Raw genomic sequence first — 19,190 nt, forward strand, 5'->3', positions numbered from 1 at the left:
CCCCCCCCCCCCGAGCGTACGTTGCAATTTGTTGATAAATAACTTTATTCTCAAACCAATCAAGTAATTCGTATACAAACAATAAAAATGCGTATCATGCATTCGAACACAAACCTCCCAATTATGCCAATAAAGTAGTTAGTTACCTGGAGTGTAATGCGTGACGCATATTAGGTTAAAATATCGAATCCTGTAAGCTTACAGTCTCTTAGAGACATCGACTTACCGCTAGCTTAGAAGTGAAATGTGCACAGGTTATCCGCGTTGACAAAGTAATACCTGCTGCAACGCACAGGTGGCAGTATTGTCGATGGCGCGTCAATATGTCAAAATCGCGCGATACCGAACAAACGGGAATGTCTTGTTTATTTAGTTTCAGTCAATTTTAGCCCGGAAAAAACATTTACATGTAAAAAACTATGCCAAGTACAGGAGTGCTGTACTTTCGAGTTCCTGACTATTAGGTGATATCACCATATTACAGAAGAAATAAAAGTTCATATGTTGGTAGTGGCCCGATTGATGAATTATATTAATAAGTGTATACGTTAACACTTAACAGACAGGAACCACGATAGGGGACAGTTAGAAATGCTGGAAGTTGTAAAATTTTCCGGAGCGCAGACTTGATGCGCAGAACCCGCCGGGCGGGGGGGTCACTTTTGGAAGCGCTCAGGCTCACAGCGCTCATTCCCCCACGAGCCGGTCGCCTATACCGGTCTTTTGGACGAATCCCGTCTTATCCGTTTGTATTCTTTTTTTTTATATTTAATTCTGGTTTATTCCTATACTCGTATTCCTTACTTTCCTGCTATCATTTTTCTTTTCTTTTTGTAAACTTGTTATTTACTTTCCTTATTTCTTTCTGCCTTCTTCTTTCTGTTCTGTTCTCGTTCACTTTCGATTGTCCTTGTTTAATTTTTCCTACTTCTTTGGTTGGATTAAGCATATTTCTTCGAGTAGCCATAATAGACTAGTTCATTCTGTTAGGGAAACACACGTGGACTATGGTGACAGGGATTGTCCTTGCGCCTCATCTGCTGAGCTTGCTCAGGTCGGGCCCAGGTTGTGGTCGCAATATGGTCTCTCCAGACCTCCCGACGGGGGCCTTGAGCTCTTTTAAGGTACGCTACGACCATACTCTTGCGTGCAATCAATCTAACCAGGTGCCTATCTTTCGCGATTCCTGAGGTTTTTCCCCCGGTCTTGGACGCAGAAGTCTCAGGACTGTTTTTTTCCTTAATCCGCAAAACACGGTCCTCTAGTAGATCTCAGAGAGGTCGCAGCTCCTTCGTGGAGAGGTAGGACCTCACGGAAATGGACGCGGAGGGGCCAATTTCATAACATTCCTTCCTACCTTCTTTATTCTTTTTCCAACTTTGAACCGTCTTTCCTCTATTATCTACAACGTTTTCTTCTTCCCGCGGATCGTCCAACCAATCGTCAAAAGTCTAACTTTGAACGGCAACTGGAACTACAACTTTCACCTAAATTCTACTCGCACGACACATCAAAGCTTCCCATTTTTTCTCAAGGTACGTACTACTCATTCAGTATCTTTAATTCTATATGAGTTTGCCTAGTCTACATCGTTTCAATACTTTTTGTTAAAGGAAATAATTTTTTACACATGTCTTTTTGAACTGAAATAAAACCATCTCGCTCGCAATCTCAACACGCTCTTATCTCGTACACTAATCGTATCGATCTTGGTGGCAATCGATTCAGAACCCTCTATTCCTATAACGAATCTATCAATAACTTTTTCTCATATATAGCGGTTCATAAAATATTTGATTCCAAACACAGCTATATAAGAGTTGACTCGGGTAAAGAGTTCGGCGGTCCGTGTCCAGTACAGCCGGTTGCCTGTTCTAGGCGCAAGACTCGACCGAGTCTCGATGGTTAACTTCCCACCGAAGTCAAGTTTAAGAAATGATATTACGTACGTTGTATATCCATATATGAGTAAACTCTATGTAAACATTCAACAAATTTCAACTCTCATTCCACTCCGGTGAAAACAGCCAATAACAATCTCGATTAATGATCGATAATAGTCTGTTAAAAAAGAAAAACGGTAAAAATATTTCTCGTGCATGCTTAAAGATTGATGTAGAAATAATGAAAAAAGCAGCGAAACTTTTATTATCCAATAGAACATTTATAACACAAACATAACCCAGAATAACTCCGCGCAGTACCTCGTACAATTATTTTCAACAAAAATGACGTGGGAAAATTACTCGAGTCAGCCAAAACAATAAATTTTTTTTTATATATCCTATTAACAAGAGGACTCGATTATGTAGTGGCTTATTAGTCGTAAACTAAAGACCTGCATAAACCGAGGCCTCTGGCTCCCGTCTGCCGTAGAGTTACGCCACTGTCCTCGACTTACTTCCATACCGACAGCGCGCCTGCTGCCTGACACAAGACAGGGGTACCATTATAAAAGATTCTCAGAGGGTATAACAGATAAAAGTAATGAAAACTTTTCCCATAGCTTATAGGTACACCAGCGTTTATACATACGTAGATATACATAAGTTTTATAATACGATACACTCGAAACTATCTTGTCAAATATAATGCTTAGTTTAGCTTACTTATGTAGTAACATTGGACGTGTGTGTAATAATAACAACAACGTGTGTACTCATTTGAAGACGAATGTGCGTAGCTATAGGTATGTACACTCGGTGCGCTCGTTGCGACCTCAGGAGGGACAGGAAAGAGTCGTATATAAAATAAAATTGTGCCAGATACTCGCGAAGGCCATTCAAGCGTAACTTTTAATATGGCCGCTTGCAACATGGCGTTCACGCCATGGAAGAATTTTCTTCTTTTCTCTCTCTCTCTCTATTTCTTGTCAGTCGTATCAAGCTGTTTGCACAAAAATATCATCTAATATTTACAGCAAACACTATGAACGTATATCAGCCCGTGGTTGGAGCGCTTAAAAGGCGTTATAACGAGGATAATGTAATCCCAAATCGTCATTGCCTTACTCGCCAGGACAAAAACGCCATCACGATAGAAGAAAACAAAATTTCGGCTTTTCAAGTACACTGGATTCCTAATCGTACAACGATATAGTATATCGTTTAAATGTATAGGCACTTATATCACTACGAATCCCATCCCCTTGTAACATTGGCGATTCGGGGGGATTAATTAATTCGTTTAGTATAAAAATTCTAAAGTCGATATATCATATACATATCTTTGCGCCGCACCGTGTATATAGACTTACACATATATACATATACGTTGGGTCTCTGGCTATGCACGCAATTATAATATGTAATTTACAATATCGATTCACAATGTATAGCTTGCACTTATTACACGCTATTGTCTCGGGCAAACAGACGCCGGCGAGACGAATTATTTGCACGATTTTAATTGCACGTCGCGACGCTTCTGCTATCGAATACGTCATCATCTTGGGTACGGGAATGAATCGGAGCGCGAATTGAAATAATATCGATCATTTTAAATACGTGAAAAGGAATTTTCGAATTCACAAATAAATACACGAAGTGCCAGAGCTCACATGTGCGTTCTCTAAATACATATGTATTTAAGAAAATTAATTGTACCGATAACGTCACGCTTAGGTTAATGGCAGCTGTCGTGCTACTTAGATACACGCAAACCTGACGTGACTCTAACGAAACGATTGGATTTACCAAAAAGAGTGATCGTACAGTTGAATTATTGTGCGTTTCAAGTATTTTCAACATATATGATTACTGGCCAACGGTTACAGGTTGAAACTGCCCGATGAGTCTGACGATAATTGAGCGTTGCGTAACATTTCGCAGTAACATTTAGCATTGGCAAAGATGGATGCTAATAAATAGTTATATGTACATTCGACTGGCTGTTCCGCGACTCGGAGTCCGCAAAGCGACTTACGATTGCCAAGCTCTCGCGTTTGTCACATATGTACGCGGTACGTATAAATTCATTGAAATATAATTTAGACGAAGAAGGAAACAGAAAAAAAATGACAAGAATAGCCCATAGAACTGCCTCGGCGTTTCCAGCGCAGCGCTGGCGAGTCTCCGACGTTTAAAATTAATCGAGTCTCGTGCCAGACGGATCGCAACGACGCGTAAGGAAGCTGCGAGAGGCCGTTACGGTCGAGAAAGAAAAATAAATGATCCGACGTGTCCGGGAACGTCGCGAAATCGATAAGAGTTTCATGAAGGCTCCGTGAATCCTGTCCCTGTACATAATTTTGTCATTTTCCCATGCAAACACGATCTTCATATTTTCATTAGAAGACAAACGACGATCCCGAGAGTACACGAGATTGCGAGACACGTCGTGGGTCCCTGACTGGAGAAACGGAATACTGGATTATACGAGCGCACTAATTTCGCAGTTCCTAGAGCTTCTGAACGATGTCGAATTTATCCTTGAATCCGATGGACTCCTTCTTCGGGTCGTATTTCTTGCGCGCCGCAAGCTGTGCCCTCAGCTCCTTCGCGCTCATCTTCAGATTCAGGCCCTTCTGCTGTTCTCCGATGTTACCGTTGCCATTCCCGGTACCAAGATCATTGCCATTCCCATTCTGACGATTGATCTCGACGTTGTCACTCGTAGGGATGCTGGTGGCTGTACTGCCGCTGTTCGACGTGTCGTTCGATCCAATGGACTTCTGCGTGCCCTGAAATAGAAAGGCCAGATATAAATTTCGTTCCTCCGTTAACAAGTGAGAATCGCAAGGTCACGTACGAGAACGCCAATGACCATTCGACGTCGTAGTCATCGAATGACCCGGATAGAGTGACCGAGTGACATGATACCGAGAACAGAGATGCTCGTCGCGTACCAAGGTCGCACCTTAACCCTACTTTTTTTTTACCGTTTCAGCAGGAAAATCTGTCGAAAAATTCTTTTTACCTCCAATACTTCGTATCATCGTCCTCGCACGTTTAGATGATGACGCATACGTTCGCTTGGATTATTATCGAACGATATCTTCGAAGGAAAACAACAACGCTGGACTCTCCGTAACTACGGGACTTACGAACGTTGGGTTTTCCGGCAGGAAACCCGCAGGTGAATGGGTGAAGATTATTAATCACCAAGAAGCTGAAGTGACTCGTTTTTATCCGTGACTCTAGAGACGATTGCACAATTCCTTTCAAGGTAGACGACGATCCTTTGAAATACGTGAGACTAACGATATCTTTTTTTAACGCGGCGGCAGACGCTGTACTATATGTTTATAAAATTATAAGTATCTTATCGGTACATAAATGTATACATGGCTTTTACCATATTTCATGTCCAATTCCCTAGTTCGCATATAACACTCTAGATTGTTAGCACCTGTGATACGCGGCCCTGCTGTGAAATATGGGAGTAACGATAATAGCCTATTTCGATGTGAATGACAGATGCAACGTTATACATTCTATTTATAAAATCATAACTATTAAACTGAATTATAGCTGTATCTGACTTTTACGATATTTCATGCCTAATTTTCTAGTTCGCATTTAACAGTCCAAATGATTAGTACATACGAGATACAGCGATTTTAAATAATTGGCCTCCTACGTAAATGGTAATATCAATCGATTAGATAAACCATCGACCGGTCTGTTGATGCACTAATATTTTATCTATAAGATTAGATATCTGACTGAAGTTTGTTCTAAAATAAGTCACGTAATATTTTCGTATACCAACCACACTATGGAGGTCTGTTACCCTTTTACCGTAGGTTGATGAGTGTATTCGAAGTGTTTTCGTATTAAGAGTCAAAGAAAAAAAAATAGATCTCAAAATCTTTACTAATTTACCCATGCTCGTGTGCTCAATGGAAATACTGTGTATTGTACCGGGCTACTTGAATTATCGTTATGCAAATGTTTATTCTACACGTATGACGGTTCAGAGATTTTTAACTTTATTTCTATGGTCATTATCAGTGACAATTGTATTCTGTAAGAGTCACCTTTGCTTCGTTTCTTTTTACAATTTCTTGCGTATGTCTCGCGGGAATGTGGGCGCAAACGTATACATAAAAGTTTCTATCCTAGCGAGTCTCGAACGTTCCGTTAAAACCTTAAGCAGGTATGCAATGCGCGCCGAATACCGATCTAACGAGCGTGTCGCGTGTACGATCGGAATACAGCTCCATACAGTTGAATTCGGAGGAACTGAAGTTGCAATGTGATTAGCCATTAGGTGAACCGCAAGACAGGAGACATTTGAGACGAATGAAAAAGTGCAAAAAAATTGACAAGGTCGTGAGAGTTGAGAGAAAAAGAAGTGGGATAAGTTAAGTTTTTTTTTATGACTGAAATTATTGTATTACGACGAATGCTGGCAAGAATTCAGACGTCCTATCGGGAGAAAAATTTGTATGATAAAGATTCATGTCAAATGTAAATCAAGAAAGCAGGCAAAGCTTGAACCGAAGTCTAGGACTTTTTGACGGAAGGATGTATTTTAAAAAATGTTGCTTGAGATTCGAATAAAATCTTTTTAGTCTTTAAGGTGAGTCACGCTCCTTTTCTAACCAACCAGTTTGAAAGCCCTCCTCCCAGTCATCGAACCCTTTGCCCAGTTGAAGTTACTACCGGTAAGATGAGACGCACTGACGACGTTGCCTCATCTCAGTAATATTCGACTAAATATGAGGTGGGCTATGTTCTACGTGTTAAGAGCTTCTACGAAGCAGAAGGTTTCTCTATCAAAGTCACTTTCCCATGAAGCATACAACGCGTTGTATGAAAACATCATCCTAGTAAAAAAGAAAAAGGACAGCGGCAAAGAACGATTTAAGGTCAGATAAGGACATTCAATAGACCTTAATATCAGATAGGAAGTATAAGGGTAAAATCGGCTACCTCGTCAACGGAGCTGTTACTTCCAACAGAGCGTGCCTCCTGTTCAACGGATGCAGGATTCTTCTCGGGCGTCTTGATGACCTTGACGTTTGTCATGGTGCCCTTAATAAGGATGTTGTTGGCCTTGAAATAGTCGTCAGCCTCTTGATCGACAACCAGGAGCTTCGTTTCGTTGGGGAAGGCCTTGATACGATCGACCACCTGTTTATGAGTCTCGTTGGCGATGTTGATCTCGTTGACCTCGACAATCCTATCGCCCTGCTTGAGTCCAGCAGCCTGACTTGGCGAGCCTTCGTCAACCTTACCAATAAATTGCCCAGTCTTGCCTCTCTCGGCATGTAAATTGAATCCATAACCGTCGAAATCTTCCCATTTCACGATATGGCAGAGACGCGCGTACTGCACGTTATCGCCCTTAAGAGATGACATGTCGCCAGTTTTAAACTCCGGTCAAATCCAAGATTCACAGGTCACACTTTACCCTCGTTATTATCCCTCTCCGACCCGCACGGGACACAAACGAATTTTCTCACTCTCCCTCTCGCGGCAGCTATCCCGCGATTGTCCACAATATTTCCCACGCGGTTCGGCTCCGACACGCTCTCGCCAGACGTTTCTTCAAATTCGACTGGGACGTATTAAAACGGCAACGGGGTACCACGACTTGGAACTACCAGAGGTTCTACTGAGCACCAGTGCCTCGACGAGCTACACCTCGGCTCGATCGCTTCTACCGCGACTCGAATGCCACCGATCTACATACGCGGAGAACACTGCGGAATCCATGCGGGGCGCTGCCACCGACGAGACACACCAGACGAGGACAACCGGGCGACAGCGGAGAGGGGCTTGATATATGCTACAGCGCCTCTAAGCGGCAGGTGCAGGAACTTTGCACCAGGAGCACATGTAAAACTCATCTGCTACTTCGTTATCGAGAAACGCCCGCACGGTCTGGGTATCTATTGGATACCTACGTCAGTCAAAGAGCATTCATCGCTCAGTTGTAATTCGTGTTAGATTCTATCTGGGATTCACGCCGTGAGACGACTAGAGAAAGCCGTTTGACAAGGACCCATGGGAGGGAGCACGATTGGTCATACGAATGCCCGGTATCAGCGCCGCCAGTGGACACTCTTGACAACTAATATTTAGCTTTGAGAACCTGCATGAAGACAAATCGAGAGGGCTGGTAGTATTTACTTATAGAAAGATTCGCACTATTAAGAAGAATTTTTTGTACGTCAGCTCTGGACGGTTCGCTGTTTTAATGAATCATTCGCTGATGATTATATTGGGGATGCGTGATTCACCGACGACGGCGATCTTCGTTTTTCAATTATATCTTTTGTCAAGACTTATGGAACGATCATGATACATTGTCATAAGCATTGGCACCTTTTGAAAATGGCATTCAATCGTTTTAGAGAAATTAACGTGCGTTTAAAGAGTCATCGTCTTTTGAGTCATCGCCTCGGTACGAAACCCATTGCAGTTGATTTTGTGTTGGTTTAACAATCATGTCAGGGACGTATATCGCCGTGGCGAGAACGTTATCTTCATGGCGCATACCTTTTCTAATGCGTATACATTTATAAATCGCATGATCGGTTCTCTAGGTTACGTTTCAGAGACTTTGTTTCCGATCGACCCGGAAACCGAAAACAAAATCGAAACGAGACAATTTTCATGCATGTTAATTCAGCACATCCAGGAGCCTTAATGCGCAATACGGTGAACACTTTTAATACGTAACCGTGAAATATAATGGAATCGTTGAAATTATAGGAAACCAGCATCGTTACGCGAGCGGACGTTGTTCGATCTGTAGATTCTACAATGCCACCACGATAATGGAGTCTCTCACGATCCTTATCAACAATGGCCCTCGTGGTTCTTCCTGTTTCTAAGGAAAATTTTCTCTGATAAAACTCTTAGGGACAACGATAATACCTTTAAAACTATGGAAATGCACTTGCAGGTTTCAATTGTATTCGAGTATCGGCTTTTTACGTTCATGTTGCAGATGCAGTAAAACGAGGCAATTGACGGGTATAGTTCATAACATCAACTTTAATCTTATGTGCAATTGTATACCCATGGAATAGAATTTCAAGCTGTGATACCTTATCTTGCCGGTGGTGAATACGAACATGAGTAACATAACCATATTCAAATGCACTGCCAAATAAAAATGTAGTGATGCAAGAGAACGACGAACAGATGAGACAAAACATAGATATGTGAAACGCTAATTCATGCTTAGGCATATATATATGTATATATATATATATATATTTATACTCAATAATCGTATTTAATTATTTATTATAATTAAATATAGTTAATAACAAGCAAAAAATTATTGAATAATCAAATTTCTGTTGCAATCGTGGTTATACTTAGCGTACCATGAAGTAACGCTGTATTGATATAATAATACGGATACAAACAAAAAGTTGCGTCAAGCAGAAAATATTTCAGACTCTAAAAACAATGGCGTCGTTTAACACCCAATTAAAAATTACGATGCGAGTACGGAGATCGGTTTTACATGCATATATAATAACTTGCGCCTCAAATGTACGGCACTGAATCGCGTACCTGACGCCAGACGGTACACGTAATGTACAATTACGAAATGCCAAGAATAACGAACAATCATAATTATCACAACAAGTTGCCATCGTACCACGTGAAAATCAGCTTCTCTGCAATTTTCACGCGTTTGTTAAACAGAAGAGCTGGAAAATTATCAACGAGTTACCCAATGCATGCGCATAAGCGGCGATACGGGCATTGTTTGTGATGCGCGCGCACAGAATAGTTATCTTCTTCTGTGAGTGAATCGCGACAGTTCTCGGCCTTTACGAGGACACGAAAGTCTTACGTCACTCGCAGCTAAAAACTTATACACACGAAGCGCAGTAAGATGCATTCGTACTAGCCATAAAGTCGTCGCGCTTATATATACGTCTAGGATGCTATTCCCGTCATCCATTGGACAGGTTGTTTGTTTCCTTCTTCAGTGACTGACACGAAAATAACGTATTTTATCCTGCCGAATGACGTGAAGAATTTTTTAACGTAAACAGATGTCAGTTTCAAAAGTATATAACCAGAGACCTATATTAAAATTTGTCAATCAAGAATGTTACAGTCTCAAATTTACAATACGATGTATCATTCCTTCCATGTCTACTGTTGCAAAATACAGTTTTATTTAATCGTATCTGTACTTCCGTAGTGGTACCAAGGACAAGTCTGCACCAAGCAACAAGTAGCCATACATATAATTCGTCATGCATTAGGCTCCCGTTAAGTCTATGCTCGATAAGTGTTCGCTTCTCTTATGATCGCTCACTTATTTTTTGCACCTCGTGACATTCGAAACAATCCTTACTGTCGCCTACTGAGCATATGATTGTACTGGCGCGAAATGACTGCTTGTTTGAAAACAAGGACTGCGAATTCTGACAAAGATCTGTTCAAAAGTGAGAGCTCTCGTTAAGTGTTCGTTTTCTTCGTATCGCTTTCGTCTATCTTTCTAAAAACGTATACTTAACGAAAATCTACTGTCGAACGCCAGGCCCAGATTCAGGACCCAAGTAAAAGCACACCCAGCTGATGACTCAATGTATTTGTGCAGAGTGGGGATAATGTCGAGTAGGAACGTGTCATTTGGTGTAAATAACAATGTCCCTGTTGTTTAACATTTTATTCATCTGGACAAATGCGATATCCCGTACTCTTCAGAGTGATGAGGAAGTTTTAATTCTAATCGATCTTCATTTGGATTTGTTTTCGTTCAACGAGGTCTCAGGAATTTTATTATACCCAGGGCCCCGAAATTAATGGATACGTCTCTGTATTATCGTTAGTAGTGGTCGCACGTCCAACGAGTGAGAGCCAGTAGTGGTGTATTCATGAGGTGGAATAGCGGTGCGTCGTGAACGGACTCCTCTACTCTCCGGTGAGTGACTGCGTGGTATGACTAGTTCTGTCTGGTGCTTGGTGTCGTTAACTTCGCCCTGGTGTTGGCTCTCCGTCTTCCTCGTTTACGTAGTGCACGTCAAGTTTGTAATGCCAGGAAGGCTTTGCCAAGGAGTAGCTTAGTGGATACCTAATACTGATGAATCTTCAAGGAAACTAGCGGACATTGACCGATATGTGGAGCCCAACGCACGTCCAAGTGACAGGTAGGTAGAACGTTATCTACTCAGTACACCCAGCAGATTGCCAGGTAGGTTAGGTAGTCAGTTAGGTAGGTAGGTAGGTCAGGTCAGCAATATACCGTAACATGTATCATTTTATAGATTCTGTTTCCTTGAAGATTATTTAACGGATCTCTAGATATCTTGACAATATCTTGACACTGGAGTTACGCATTTAGAATCGGAACATCATCATGTGCCAAGTCGTGATTTTGTCCTACTGCCAGACTGTACAGTCATCGAAAAGATTGTTGATACTTTGTAGAAGTTCTTGGTATGTACAAAGACAGATAAGAAAGATTCCATGGGCTCGTCATGGAAAATCTAATAAAATCTGGAGCTGGTTTTACCTCAGGTTCATGTTCCGTGACGAGTTACGAGTGGCGCCTAACCTGTTGGACATTTTAATGATGCTTTAGAAATCGTTCTGTTCGACTGTACTTTGTATGAGTTTATGTACGCGAGTAGAAGACGTAAATATTTACGAGGGATGCCATATCCTAGCTAAAGCATGAACATCAGTAGGGACTGTAAAACGCCTTATAACCGTGTGGAATTCTTCGTGCTTCTTGCGACCTTCCTGCTACCATTGAAAGCTTTTCGTGCGATACGAGGAAAATATATTTGTATTCCAAGAATGCTTTAGATGTACAATAGAAGCTGCACCGATCTTTATCTTCCTTGGGAAAAGATGCTCGAGGCTACAACGGAATTTTAACTCGCGTTTCCCATCCACGAAACTAATTAGTCTCGAACCAATTATTCCCACGATTCTCAGTCGTTTACAATGCTTTTTCAAGCTCGCTAAACGTGAAACACGCATCCATTACGGATAGTTCTCCACTTTCGTTTTTATAATGAAGCAGAAATATAATGGGAATTTATTAAATACATTAGATTTGACTAATGAAAAAAACCGCAAACATCCTTAGTCCCGTCATGAATAACTGTTATTGTGTGTCTAATTCTTTGTTTTATTTACAGTCCAAAGAGCCAAGGGACTGCTTACAAAAGGAAAAAATAGTGAGTATACAGTATCTTCATCTACGTAGCTAATTGAACAAGAAAGCATAGCAATTCGTTATAGTCACGATGTGATAATAGACAGAAAAAAAAGAAGAATACGTCATATTACAAGCTTTGCTATAATTCTCAACACGCAGCATTTCCTTGACATCGTCACGTCACTTATGAAGCCATGCAAATTCACACACATGTCTGTATATCCCGTGTTACGTATAAATGTCCGTTACGATAACGTTTCTTGGGTCGAACGAACCAAGCAAACTGCCATCACGACGGATCCGGTTTCAAAACAGTGTCGACCCACTAAAGAAAGTCGTTCGCACGAACAGTCTCATTTTTCACAAGAGATTTTTCACCCGTTTAAATATTGTCGTATTGAATTACTTGACAAGTGGCGACCTGATGATTGACCCTCATCACAACGATTTACAACGCCCATGCTCTTTCAGAGACCAACGATTGCTTCGTTACCATCGCCTTGGGCAAGGAAAAATATCAGACATCAGTGAAAGAAAAAGCAGTTGAGAATGTGGAGTGGCACGAGGAGTGCGAACTTCAAATACCTCAACAAGGAAATACAGCGGAAATTGTTCTCACTGCGCTTCATCGAAATTTCATTGGAGTTGATGAGTTCCTTGGCATGATAGCGATACCACTGTCGAGTTTTGATGTGTATGAGAGACCGAAGAACAGATGGTACGTAAAAGCAACAGGTGCCGTTGTTGAAGTATATCTATAGAGATACGGTATTCATTTTTTTTTTTTTTGTTAGGTATACGCTTGGTAGTAAACCTGGGAAAGGAAATACAAAGGAACGTGGAGAATTGGAAGTTAAAATTGGTTTTATAGTCAAAGCTGGAAGTTTAACGGATTTGACTAGAAAGGAAAAGCACAAAAGCTCTCTAGGTCAATTGTCAACTGCGGCTCAGTCCATTGGTGGAAGTCTGCTTAGTATCGGTAGCTTAGAAAAGCGTAAAGGATTGAAAAAGTTTGCTAAATCCATTGGAAATAAAGTCAAAGGAAAGAGTAAAAGTAGACTGGATAAAGATGGCCTTGACGAAAAAGAAGAGCATCACATCCAACCATCACGGCAGGAACCTGGAGAGGCTGATCCAGGTGTCATCAGTGAAGACGAAGATGAATTTACAGTAAGTAACTTCTGTGAGAGAGTAATAGAAATAATTCTTTGAAAGTTTTTAAGATCTAATCATTCTTTTTAACTTGCTAGTTTGATGACTTGTCACACAAAAGTTCAGCGTCTTCCTTGAATGCACCAACTGCTAATAATGCCAATAGCCAACCTGTTGCCAATACGATTTCATCATCTGTATCAAGTCATACTTTAGACAGTCAAACACCTCCTCCGGTTCCCACAAATTCAGCTCCAAATAAACCACCTCGATTTGCCATGCCGTCTGCGAATACTCTTCCAAGGACTATGGAACATCAGGAAGATGAATGGGGCCAAAAGTTATATGGAAAACAAGGGAGCAATACTCTAAAACGATGGGAAGATAAACCAAGACCAAGAATTGTGCTTGACGAAGTTAAAGGTGAATACGACACTACACCATCTCCACCTACGCCATCTTCTATTATAAGATCCAGGGATACTCCGGAGCCTCCAAGTCCTGCACCTAGAGAAATAATATTTCCAAAGAACAACAAAGATGACAGAATAAAAGATAAGAAGGAGGAAAAAATAATGAGAAGTCCAAAGGAGGAAAAACTCTCAAAGAAAGATAAGAAAAAAGAAAAAGAACAAAAGTTGAAAGAAAGTCGAGATGAAGGACATTCATCTTCGGAGAGGATCATAATAGGAGAGGACTCTGCTAAATCTGGATCCAATTCGAGAAGTCGACTTCCCCATGAAATTTTAGCTCAGTTCGAAGGAAAATCCAGAGAAGTAAGCATTTAATTATGTTTAAATATTATTCCTTAATATGACAAAATTTATATTAACTATAAATATCTTATTTTTTTCATAGGATCTGATTGAACTGGCTTTACATCTTCAATCTGAAGTGACAGACAAAAAAAAGCGTCTCGCAGATTTAGAAGAATATATAGACGCCTTGTTATTGCGTGTAATTGAAAGTTCACCACGATTACTGCAAAATCCATATCAGTCACAAAGACGTTTATCTTCTCCGGGACATCAATAGATGATATTTTTTTAACTGACACTTGACAAATTTCATTTCAGCATAATCGGACGTACCAATGTGAATAAAACTCGCGATTTTTTTATTAGTGATTCTTCCACGAGAAAACTCGATATTACTGAATAACATTAGTTACAATCCTGTATTCTGATTCGTTTAATCCGCTTTCTCATGCCAATCAAACCGAGTCCGCTTAATACCTCGCGGTTTCTATGCAAATATTAATACAAGGTGATTACATATTTTGAAATGAAATGGTGGCTTAGATTTTGTATAGCATTTACATTATAAGATCATTGGGGGATAAGATAATCGATTTCTCTTATAGAGATTAATTGCTACCAAAAGAAAAATGAAAAAGATTACAACAGCCTGTCTTCCTGCAATAACTCATATCAATCAAGCCAGACAATTTCTTGTCTTTGGAAAAACTTTTGTATTTCCGTCCATTCTCCTGTTCCAAAGATCTAAATTATGATCAATGAGAGCGAGTACGTGCCTTGAATATGTAGGTACACATTAGTAGAGTTATTCAGGATTATTGCATCACCTAAAGATGGTTCTATCCATTTGATTTTTATTATTACTCGTACTAAAAAACCATCTTGAAATAGTACACAGATCCTGAATAACAGTTTGTATAATGACAGACATACCACATAAACTAAGTCTACACAGAAAAGTATATGCATGTTTTGACTTTTTATCATTCGCCGCGAAATATTAATATACAATGTACTCATAACGGTAGAAAGTATTATTGTGACTCATAAGTGATTCATTAAAACTTATTTATTCTATTTTGTGACAACGTTTTTGTATTTACTCTTGCCTAATATCAATGAGAAATTAAACTAACTATAAGACTGAATAAAACATAAGTATAAGAATGAATAGGTGTTGCGGATTGAGTGATTAAGTTGATTGATTGATGATTAATGATTCTTAAGTTGGCCGCTTAAAGGAGGCACTGATTAGAAAATACATGAAGCGCCATCGCGTAAATCGTGACGAAAACAGACTCTTCCTATTGAAGTTGAATAAGTATTGAATACTCTTTGTGATTATAAATCCATAAAAGAAGTAAAAATTCAGAAGTAATTTATCTCGAAGGAATTGGATATGTGTGATTAAGACTCTGTGTAAGCTTGATATAAAATATTCTTCATAAATTACTATATATTTTCAGTTTTATTTTATTACTTAGTTGAACCGTTCAGTGTAGATAGGTATAGAGGTGCGGAGGACGTGGTGGGGGTATGTCAAGCATATACTATAGTAAAATTTAGTTCAAATCCCGGCGGGTAGATGGCGCCCCGAAAATCCCAAGCTATGTAGCGGACGAGTACACAAGTCGTTTATATTTTATTTAATCATGAGGAATATATTGCACTCAGGTAAGTTTCACACACGTAAGCTTTATTTCTTTCGTTTCAGGTACAGAGTATACTATTTGCTGTGGACGCCATGGAACGCTCTGGAAGACTACTCTACGCTTGCCGTAGCGCTGCGGTCGGCTTCCTGCCAGCGACGGCCGGTAAGTGTGGCAGTGCTTGCCCTAGTTCGGTCGGTAAGTACCGTCTGCTGTTTGCTCTCTACATAGCTTGGGATTTCGGGGCGCCATCTACCCGCCGGGATTTGAACTAAATTTTACTATAGTATATGCTTGACATACCCCCACCACGTCCTCCGCACCTCTATACCTATCTACACTCAACGGTTGAACTATATTTAGAAGAAAAAAATATTCGAAAAAAATGTTGATTACCCATTGTGATTCAAAAGGCGGGCGCCTCGTTGGCTGTGGTGCGGTTGCTAGAAAAGTTGCATCTGAAGTTTTCTTTTCAGGCTGCTCCCGCATCCTTTCTGATGTTGCTGTTTGTTGTAGGTCGTTCCTTGGCGTGTCCTCGTTTGCCGGTATGTTTTCCAGGAATGCTGGTTTCAGTCTTTCTGTTGATACCGTTTCTTTCTTTCCATTGACTAGTATGACGAAGACGGAATCGGAAATTCTATCCACCACTGCAAAAGGCCGTTCATATGGTTGTTCCAGCGCCTTCTTACAGGGATCCATGCGTAGGAATACGTGGCTGCAGGAATGAAATGCTTTGTGGGTGAATGCCTTTTTCTTAGAATGGTGTGCCGTGGGTCCTGGGCGAACTATATTTAGAAGAAAAAAATATTCGAAAAAAATGTTGATTACCCATTGTGATTCAAAAGGCAAGAATTAAACAACGTATTAGTTTGTACTTATATTTTTTAAAAATAAATTTACATAAAAACGCGTCTTATGACTGCATTTTAGGCAGCATTGTGAACACGCCTTTATGTTGTATGTAAAGAAGCTTGAGGTGCACGTAAATACGCGGAGTGTGGTGATCAAACTTTAGTGAGCTTATACGTGATAATAGCAGAAACCGAATAAAATTTTTGTATATTCTTTCTTGTGACATTTTAAAATTTTTTCTGGATAAAGAGTAATAAAACATTTGAAAAAGTGCTTGTTCTCCTAGAACGATGGTCGATTACAGCAAGTGGAAGGACATAGAAGTAAGAAAGTAAAGATTTTTGGTCCAGAATGTTTATAGAATGTTCTAGAAACATCATAGAAACTTAAAAAAATTTTCTTTTTTATATTTTAAAATCATTCTAGAAATATATTTATAATATAGTTCTAGATTAGTATACAGTTTATAGTTCTGTCAATGTTTTTTGTGACTAATTTAATGTACATTATTCATGTAGTTCATATTGCTTCTTTGTATCGGAGCAATGTTCTGATTGAATATAGTTCTATAAAATTGTATTCATCAATTGTATTGTAAAGGATGCTGCTGGCGTGTAACTATTTTTTGAATAAACAGTTTATTCTAAATCATTAATATATAATCAATTTCAAATTTGAGTATAGAGTTCAGTTTTAGGATGGGTAATGAAATCTAATTCATACTTTAATCACTTTAAATAATTAGATCTCAGATGATGAAGATGATACTCATCCAAACATTGATACCCCATCATTGTTTCGCTGGCGACATCAAGCACGCGTTGAAAGAATGGAGGAAAGAAAAAAGGAGCAAGAAGAACACGAAAGAAAAAAATTGGAGTAAGTTCAAAGAACTATGTGGTATATTTGAAACAAAATGTTTTGCTAAATATATTTGAAAGATACTCCTTTTAGTTTTCTAAAAAGCAAAAAAGATTTATACTCCTAAGGCATAGATATTTATCATTACAAGTAATTGTTCCATGTTCTAATAAGATTTTTTCATTATTATATGGAATTACTTTTCATCATTTTAGAACACAAAGGAAGCTGAAGGATACAAAGGAAAAATTAGCAAAACTTGAAACTGAACAAAAAGATTCTGCTGATTTATCTGCTATAAAGAAAGCTTTACAAGATCTTGAAAAGGAACAAGAGAAGATACAAAAAATAGAGGATGAAATTAAAAAGAAAGAAAAATTGACCCCATGGAATGTGGATACAATTGGTCAAGATGGTTTCACAAAAACTGTAATAAATACAAAACCAGTGCGCAAAGATGATGAATCTAGTTTATCGGATGAAGAGAAGGAGAAAAGAATGAAACAATTTGTAAAAGAAAATGAGAAAAAATTGAAGGAATTTGGTATGCTCCAAAAATATGACGCCAGTAAAAAGTTTCTCCAGGATAATCCTCAATTAGTATGTGAAAATACAGCTAATTACTTAGTTATCTGGTGTATCAATTTAGAAATGGAAGAGGTGAGAGAATAATCATCTGGGTATTTTTGTCAAATTTGAACAACATTAATACTGAATTATGTATTTGCAAATTATATTTCAGAAACACGATTTAATGGAACACGTTGCACATCAATGTATATGCATGCAATATATCTTGGAGTTATCAAAACAATTAGATGTTGATCCTCGAGCATGTGTTGGCTCTTTCTTTAGTCGCATTCAAATTGCAGAAGTGGAATATAAGAAGTCCTTTGATGATGAATTGAGGGCATTTAAAGAAAGAATTGGCAAGAGAGCTGCTGAAAAGATAGCTGAAGCTCTTAAGGAAGCTGAAGAAGAGGAAAGAAAGGCTCGCCTAGGACCAGGAGGTCTTGACCCAGCCGAAGTATTTGAAACACTTCCTGAGGTAATATATCATTCAATATAATTCTACAATTAAATTGTAAAAATATATAAAAGACAAATATGTCTAGTGCAACCAGTAGGAGGAGTTTTCAAAACTGTACATTGCTTTTTTAATCCATATTAAAAATGTATACATCACATATTTCTGTTACAGCCTTTACAAAAATGCTTTGAGGCCCAAGACATTCCTTTGCTACAAAAAACCATAGCTGCAATGCCAGAGAGCGAAGCGAGGTATCATATGAAACGGTGCATTGATAGTGGCCTTTGGGTACCTGATGCCAAGGCTAAGGAACAAGAAGATGAAGAAGCCAACGAGAAAGATGAAACATCAGATCCTGAATAATTTCTATTTCATTCTTCTCTGTTTCATTTTACTTAAGTACATTCATGCAACCATATAAATATTCTATAGATTACTACTCGTTACAGAACTGTCGAAAATAAAGCTATTGGTACTAAAAAAAATATGAAACAATTTTTACCTGCCAGCTGTATGAATTAGAAAGAATTGGACACTTTGCTTGATCAAAAGTGAATCAATTTGATAATTGAATGCTATAGTATATTATCAAATATTCATCACTAGAAACATATTCACAACTTGCAAAGTTTAGAAACTTCAGATTCTGGATCGATAGTGTCATATCTAGTTTAATTTTTTCCATCTTATTGATACCATATAAAATAATAGCAGCTATAAGCCAAACAAATATTTTTAGTCAATGTGTTCAGTGATAATAATATTAATGTATATATAATTTATAAAATAAGT

The 19,190-nt window shown here is 39.1% G+C and overlaps 4 protein-coding genes across 7 annotated transcripts; 3 read left to right on the forward strand and 1 right to left on the reverse strand.

Moving 5' to 3' along the window:
- Window positions 1-48: 48 nt before the first annotated feature.
- LOC112494665 lies at window positions 49-6,524 on the forward strand. Of its 2 annotated transcripts, none has more exons than XM_025087326.1 (4): window positions 49-745; window positions 991-1,124; window positions 1,451-1,535; window positions 4,888-6,524. In XM_025087326.1, exons 2-4 carry the CDS (start codon window positions 1,008-1,010, stop codon window positions 5,133-5,135), a joined length of 450 nt encoding a protein of 149 aa, XP_024943094.1. In that variant the 5' UTR covers window positions 49-745; window positions 991-1,007; the 3' UTR covers window positions 5,136-6,524. The 2 variants fall into 2 exon arrangements, with proteins under 2 accessions (XP_024943094.1, XP_024943095.1); XM_025087327.1 differs by having other exon boundaries at window positions 4,891-6,524.
- Window positions 2,126-7,886, reverse strand: LOC107269915 (Na(+)/H(+) exchange regulatory cofactor NHE-RF1). Its single transcript, XM_015744344.2, has 2 exons — window positions 6,879-7,886; window positions 2,126-4,681 (listed from the first exon to the last, which is right to left on the reverse strand). The coding sequence occupies exons 1-2, from the start codon at window positions 7,305-7,307 to the stop codon at window positions 4,400-4,402; spliced, it is 711 nt and encodes a 236-aa protein (XP_015599830.1). The 5' UTR covers window positions 7,308-7,886; the 3' UTR covers window positions 2,126-4,399.
- Window positions 7,887-10,753: 2,867 nt separating this feature from the next.
- On the forward strand, window positions 10,754-15,091 carry LOC107269914 (rab11 family-interacting protein 2). Of its 3 annotated transcripts, XM_015744342.2 has the most exons (7): window positions 10,858-11,077; window positions 11,195-11,366; window positions 12,077-12,115; window positions 12,568-12,814; window positions 12,891-13,266; window positions 13,347-14,024; window positions 14,107-15,091. In XM_015744342.2, the coding sequence occupies exons 4-7, from the start codon at window positions 12,759-12,761 to the stop codon at window positions 14,281-14,283; spliced, it is 1,287 nt and encodes a 428-aa protein (XP_015599828.1). In that variant the 5' UTR covers window positions 10,858-11,077; window positions 11,195-11,366; window positions 12,077-12,115; window positions 12,568-12,758; the 3' UTR covers window positions 14,284-15,091. The 3 variants fall into 3 exon arrangements, with proteins under 3 accessions (XP_024943093.1, XP_015599827.1, XP_015599828.1); XM_025087325.1 differs by lacking the exons at window positions 10,858-11,077; window positions 11,195-11,366 and adding an exon at window positions 10,754-10,851; XM_015744341.2 differs by lacking the exon at window positions 11,195-11,366 and having other exon boundaries at window positions 10,847-11,077.
- A 1,402-nt stretch (window positions 15,092-16,493) lies between these two features.
- LOC107269831 (hsp90 co-chaperone Cdc37) lies at window positions 16,494-18,883 on the forward strand. Its single transcript, XM_015744114.2, has 5 exons — window positions 16,494-16,830; window positions 17,253-17,386; window positions 17,584-18,028; window positions 18,111-18,416; window positions 18,570-18,883. Exons 1-5 carry the CDS (start codon window positions 16,798-16,800, stop codon window positions 18,759-18,761), a joined length of 1,110 nt encoding a protein of 369 aa, XP_015599600.1. The 5' UTR covers window positions 16,494-16,797; the 3' UTR covers window positions 18,762-18,883.
- Window positions 18,884-19,190: the final 307 nt, after the last annotated feature.

The sequence above is a fragment of the Cephus cinctus genome, unplaced genomic scaffold (assembly GCF_000341935.2).
Source record: "Cephus cinctus unplaced genomic scaffold, Ccin1 Ccin1_scaffold0690, whole genome shotgun sequence".
In the NCBI taxonomy this organism is placed as follows: Eukaryota; Metazoa; Arthropoda; class Insecta; order Hymenoptera; family Cephidae; genus Cephus; species Cephus cinctus.

Bases quoted from the DNA above. Each gene is read 5' to 3' on its own strand.
- LOC112494665 (XM_025087326.1), top strand. From the start codon at position 1,008: ATGGTGACAGGGATTGTCCTTGCGCCTCATCTGCTGAGCTTGCTCAGG. The intron at 1,125-1,450 runs GTACGCTACGAC...AATCGTCAAAAG, and splicing joins GGGCCTTGAGCTCTTTTAAG to TCTAACTTTGAACGGCAACT. The intron at 1,536-4,887 runs GTACGTACTACT...TTACCGTTTCAG, and splicing joins GCTTCCCATTTTTTCTCAAG to CAGGAAAATCTGTCGAAAAA.
- LOC107269915 (XM_015744344.2), bottom strand. From the start codon at position 7,307: ATGTCATCTCTTAAGGGCGATAACGTGCAGTACGCGCGTCTCTGCCAT. The intron at 4,682-6,878 runs GTAGCCGATTTT...TTTCTATTTCAG, and splicing joins GTAACAGCTCCGTTGACGAG to GGCACGCAGAAGTCCATTGG.
- LOC107269914 (XM_015744341.2), top strand. From the start codon at position 11,047: ATGTGGAGCCCAACGCACGTCCAAGTGACAG. The intron at 11,078-12,076 runs GTAGGTAGAACG...TTTTATTTACAG, and splicing joins AACGCACGTCCAAGTGACAG to TCCAAAGAGCCAAGGGACTG. The intron at 14,025-14,106 runs GTAAGCATTTAA...TTTTTTTCATAG, and splicing joins TCGAAGGAAAATCCAGAGAA to GATCTGATTGAACTGGCTTT.
- LOC107269831 (XM_015744114.2), top strand. From the start codon at position 16,798: ATGGTCGATTACAGCAAGTGGAAGGACATAGAA. The intron at 16,831-17,252 runs GTAAGAAAGTAA...TTAAATAATTAG, and splicing joins GCAAGTGGAAGGACATAGAA to ATCTCAGATGATGAAGATGA. The intron at 18,029-18,110 runs GTGAGAGAATAA...ATTATATTTCAG, and splicing joins TCAATTTAGAAATGGAAGAG to AAACACGATTTAATGGAACA.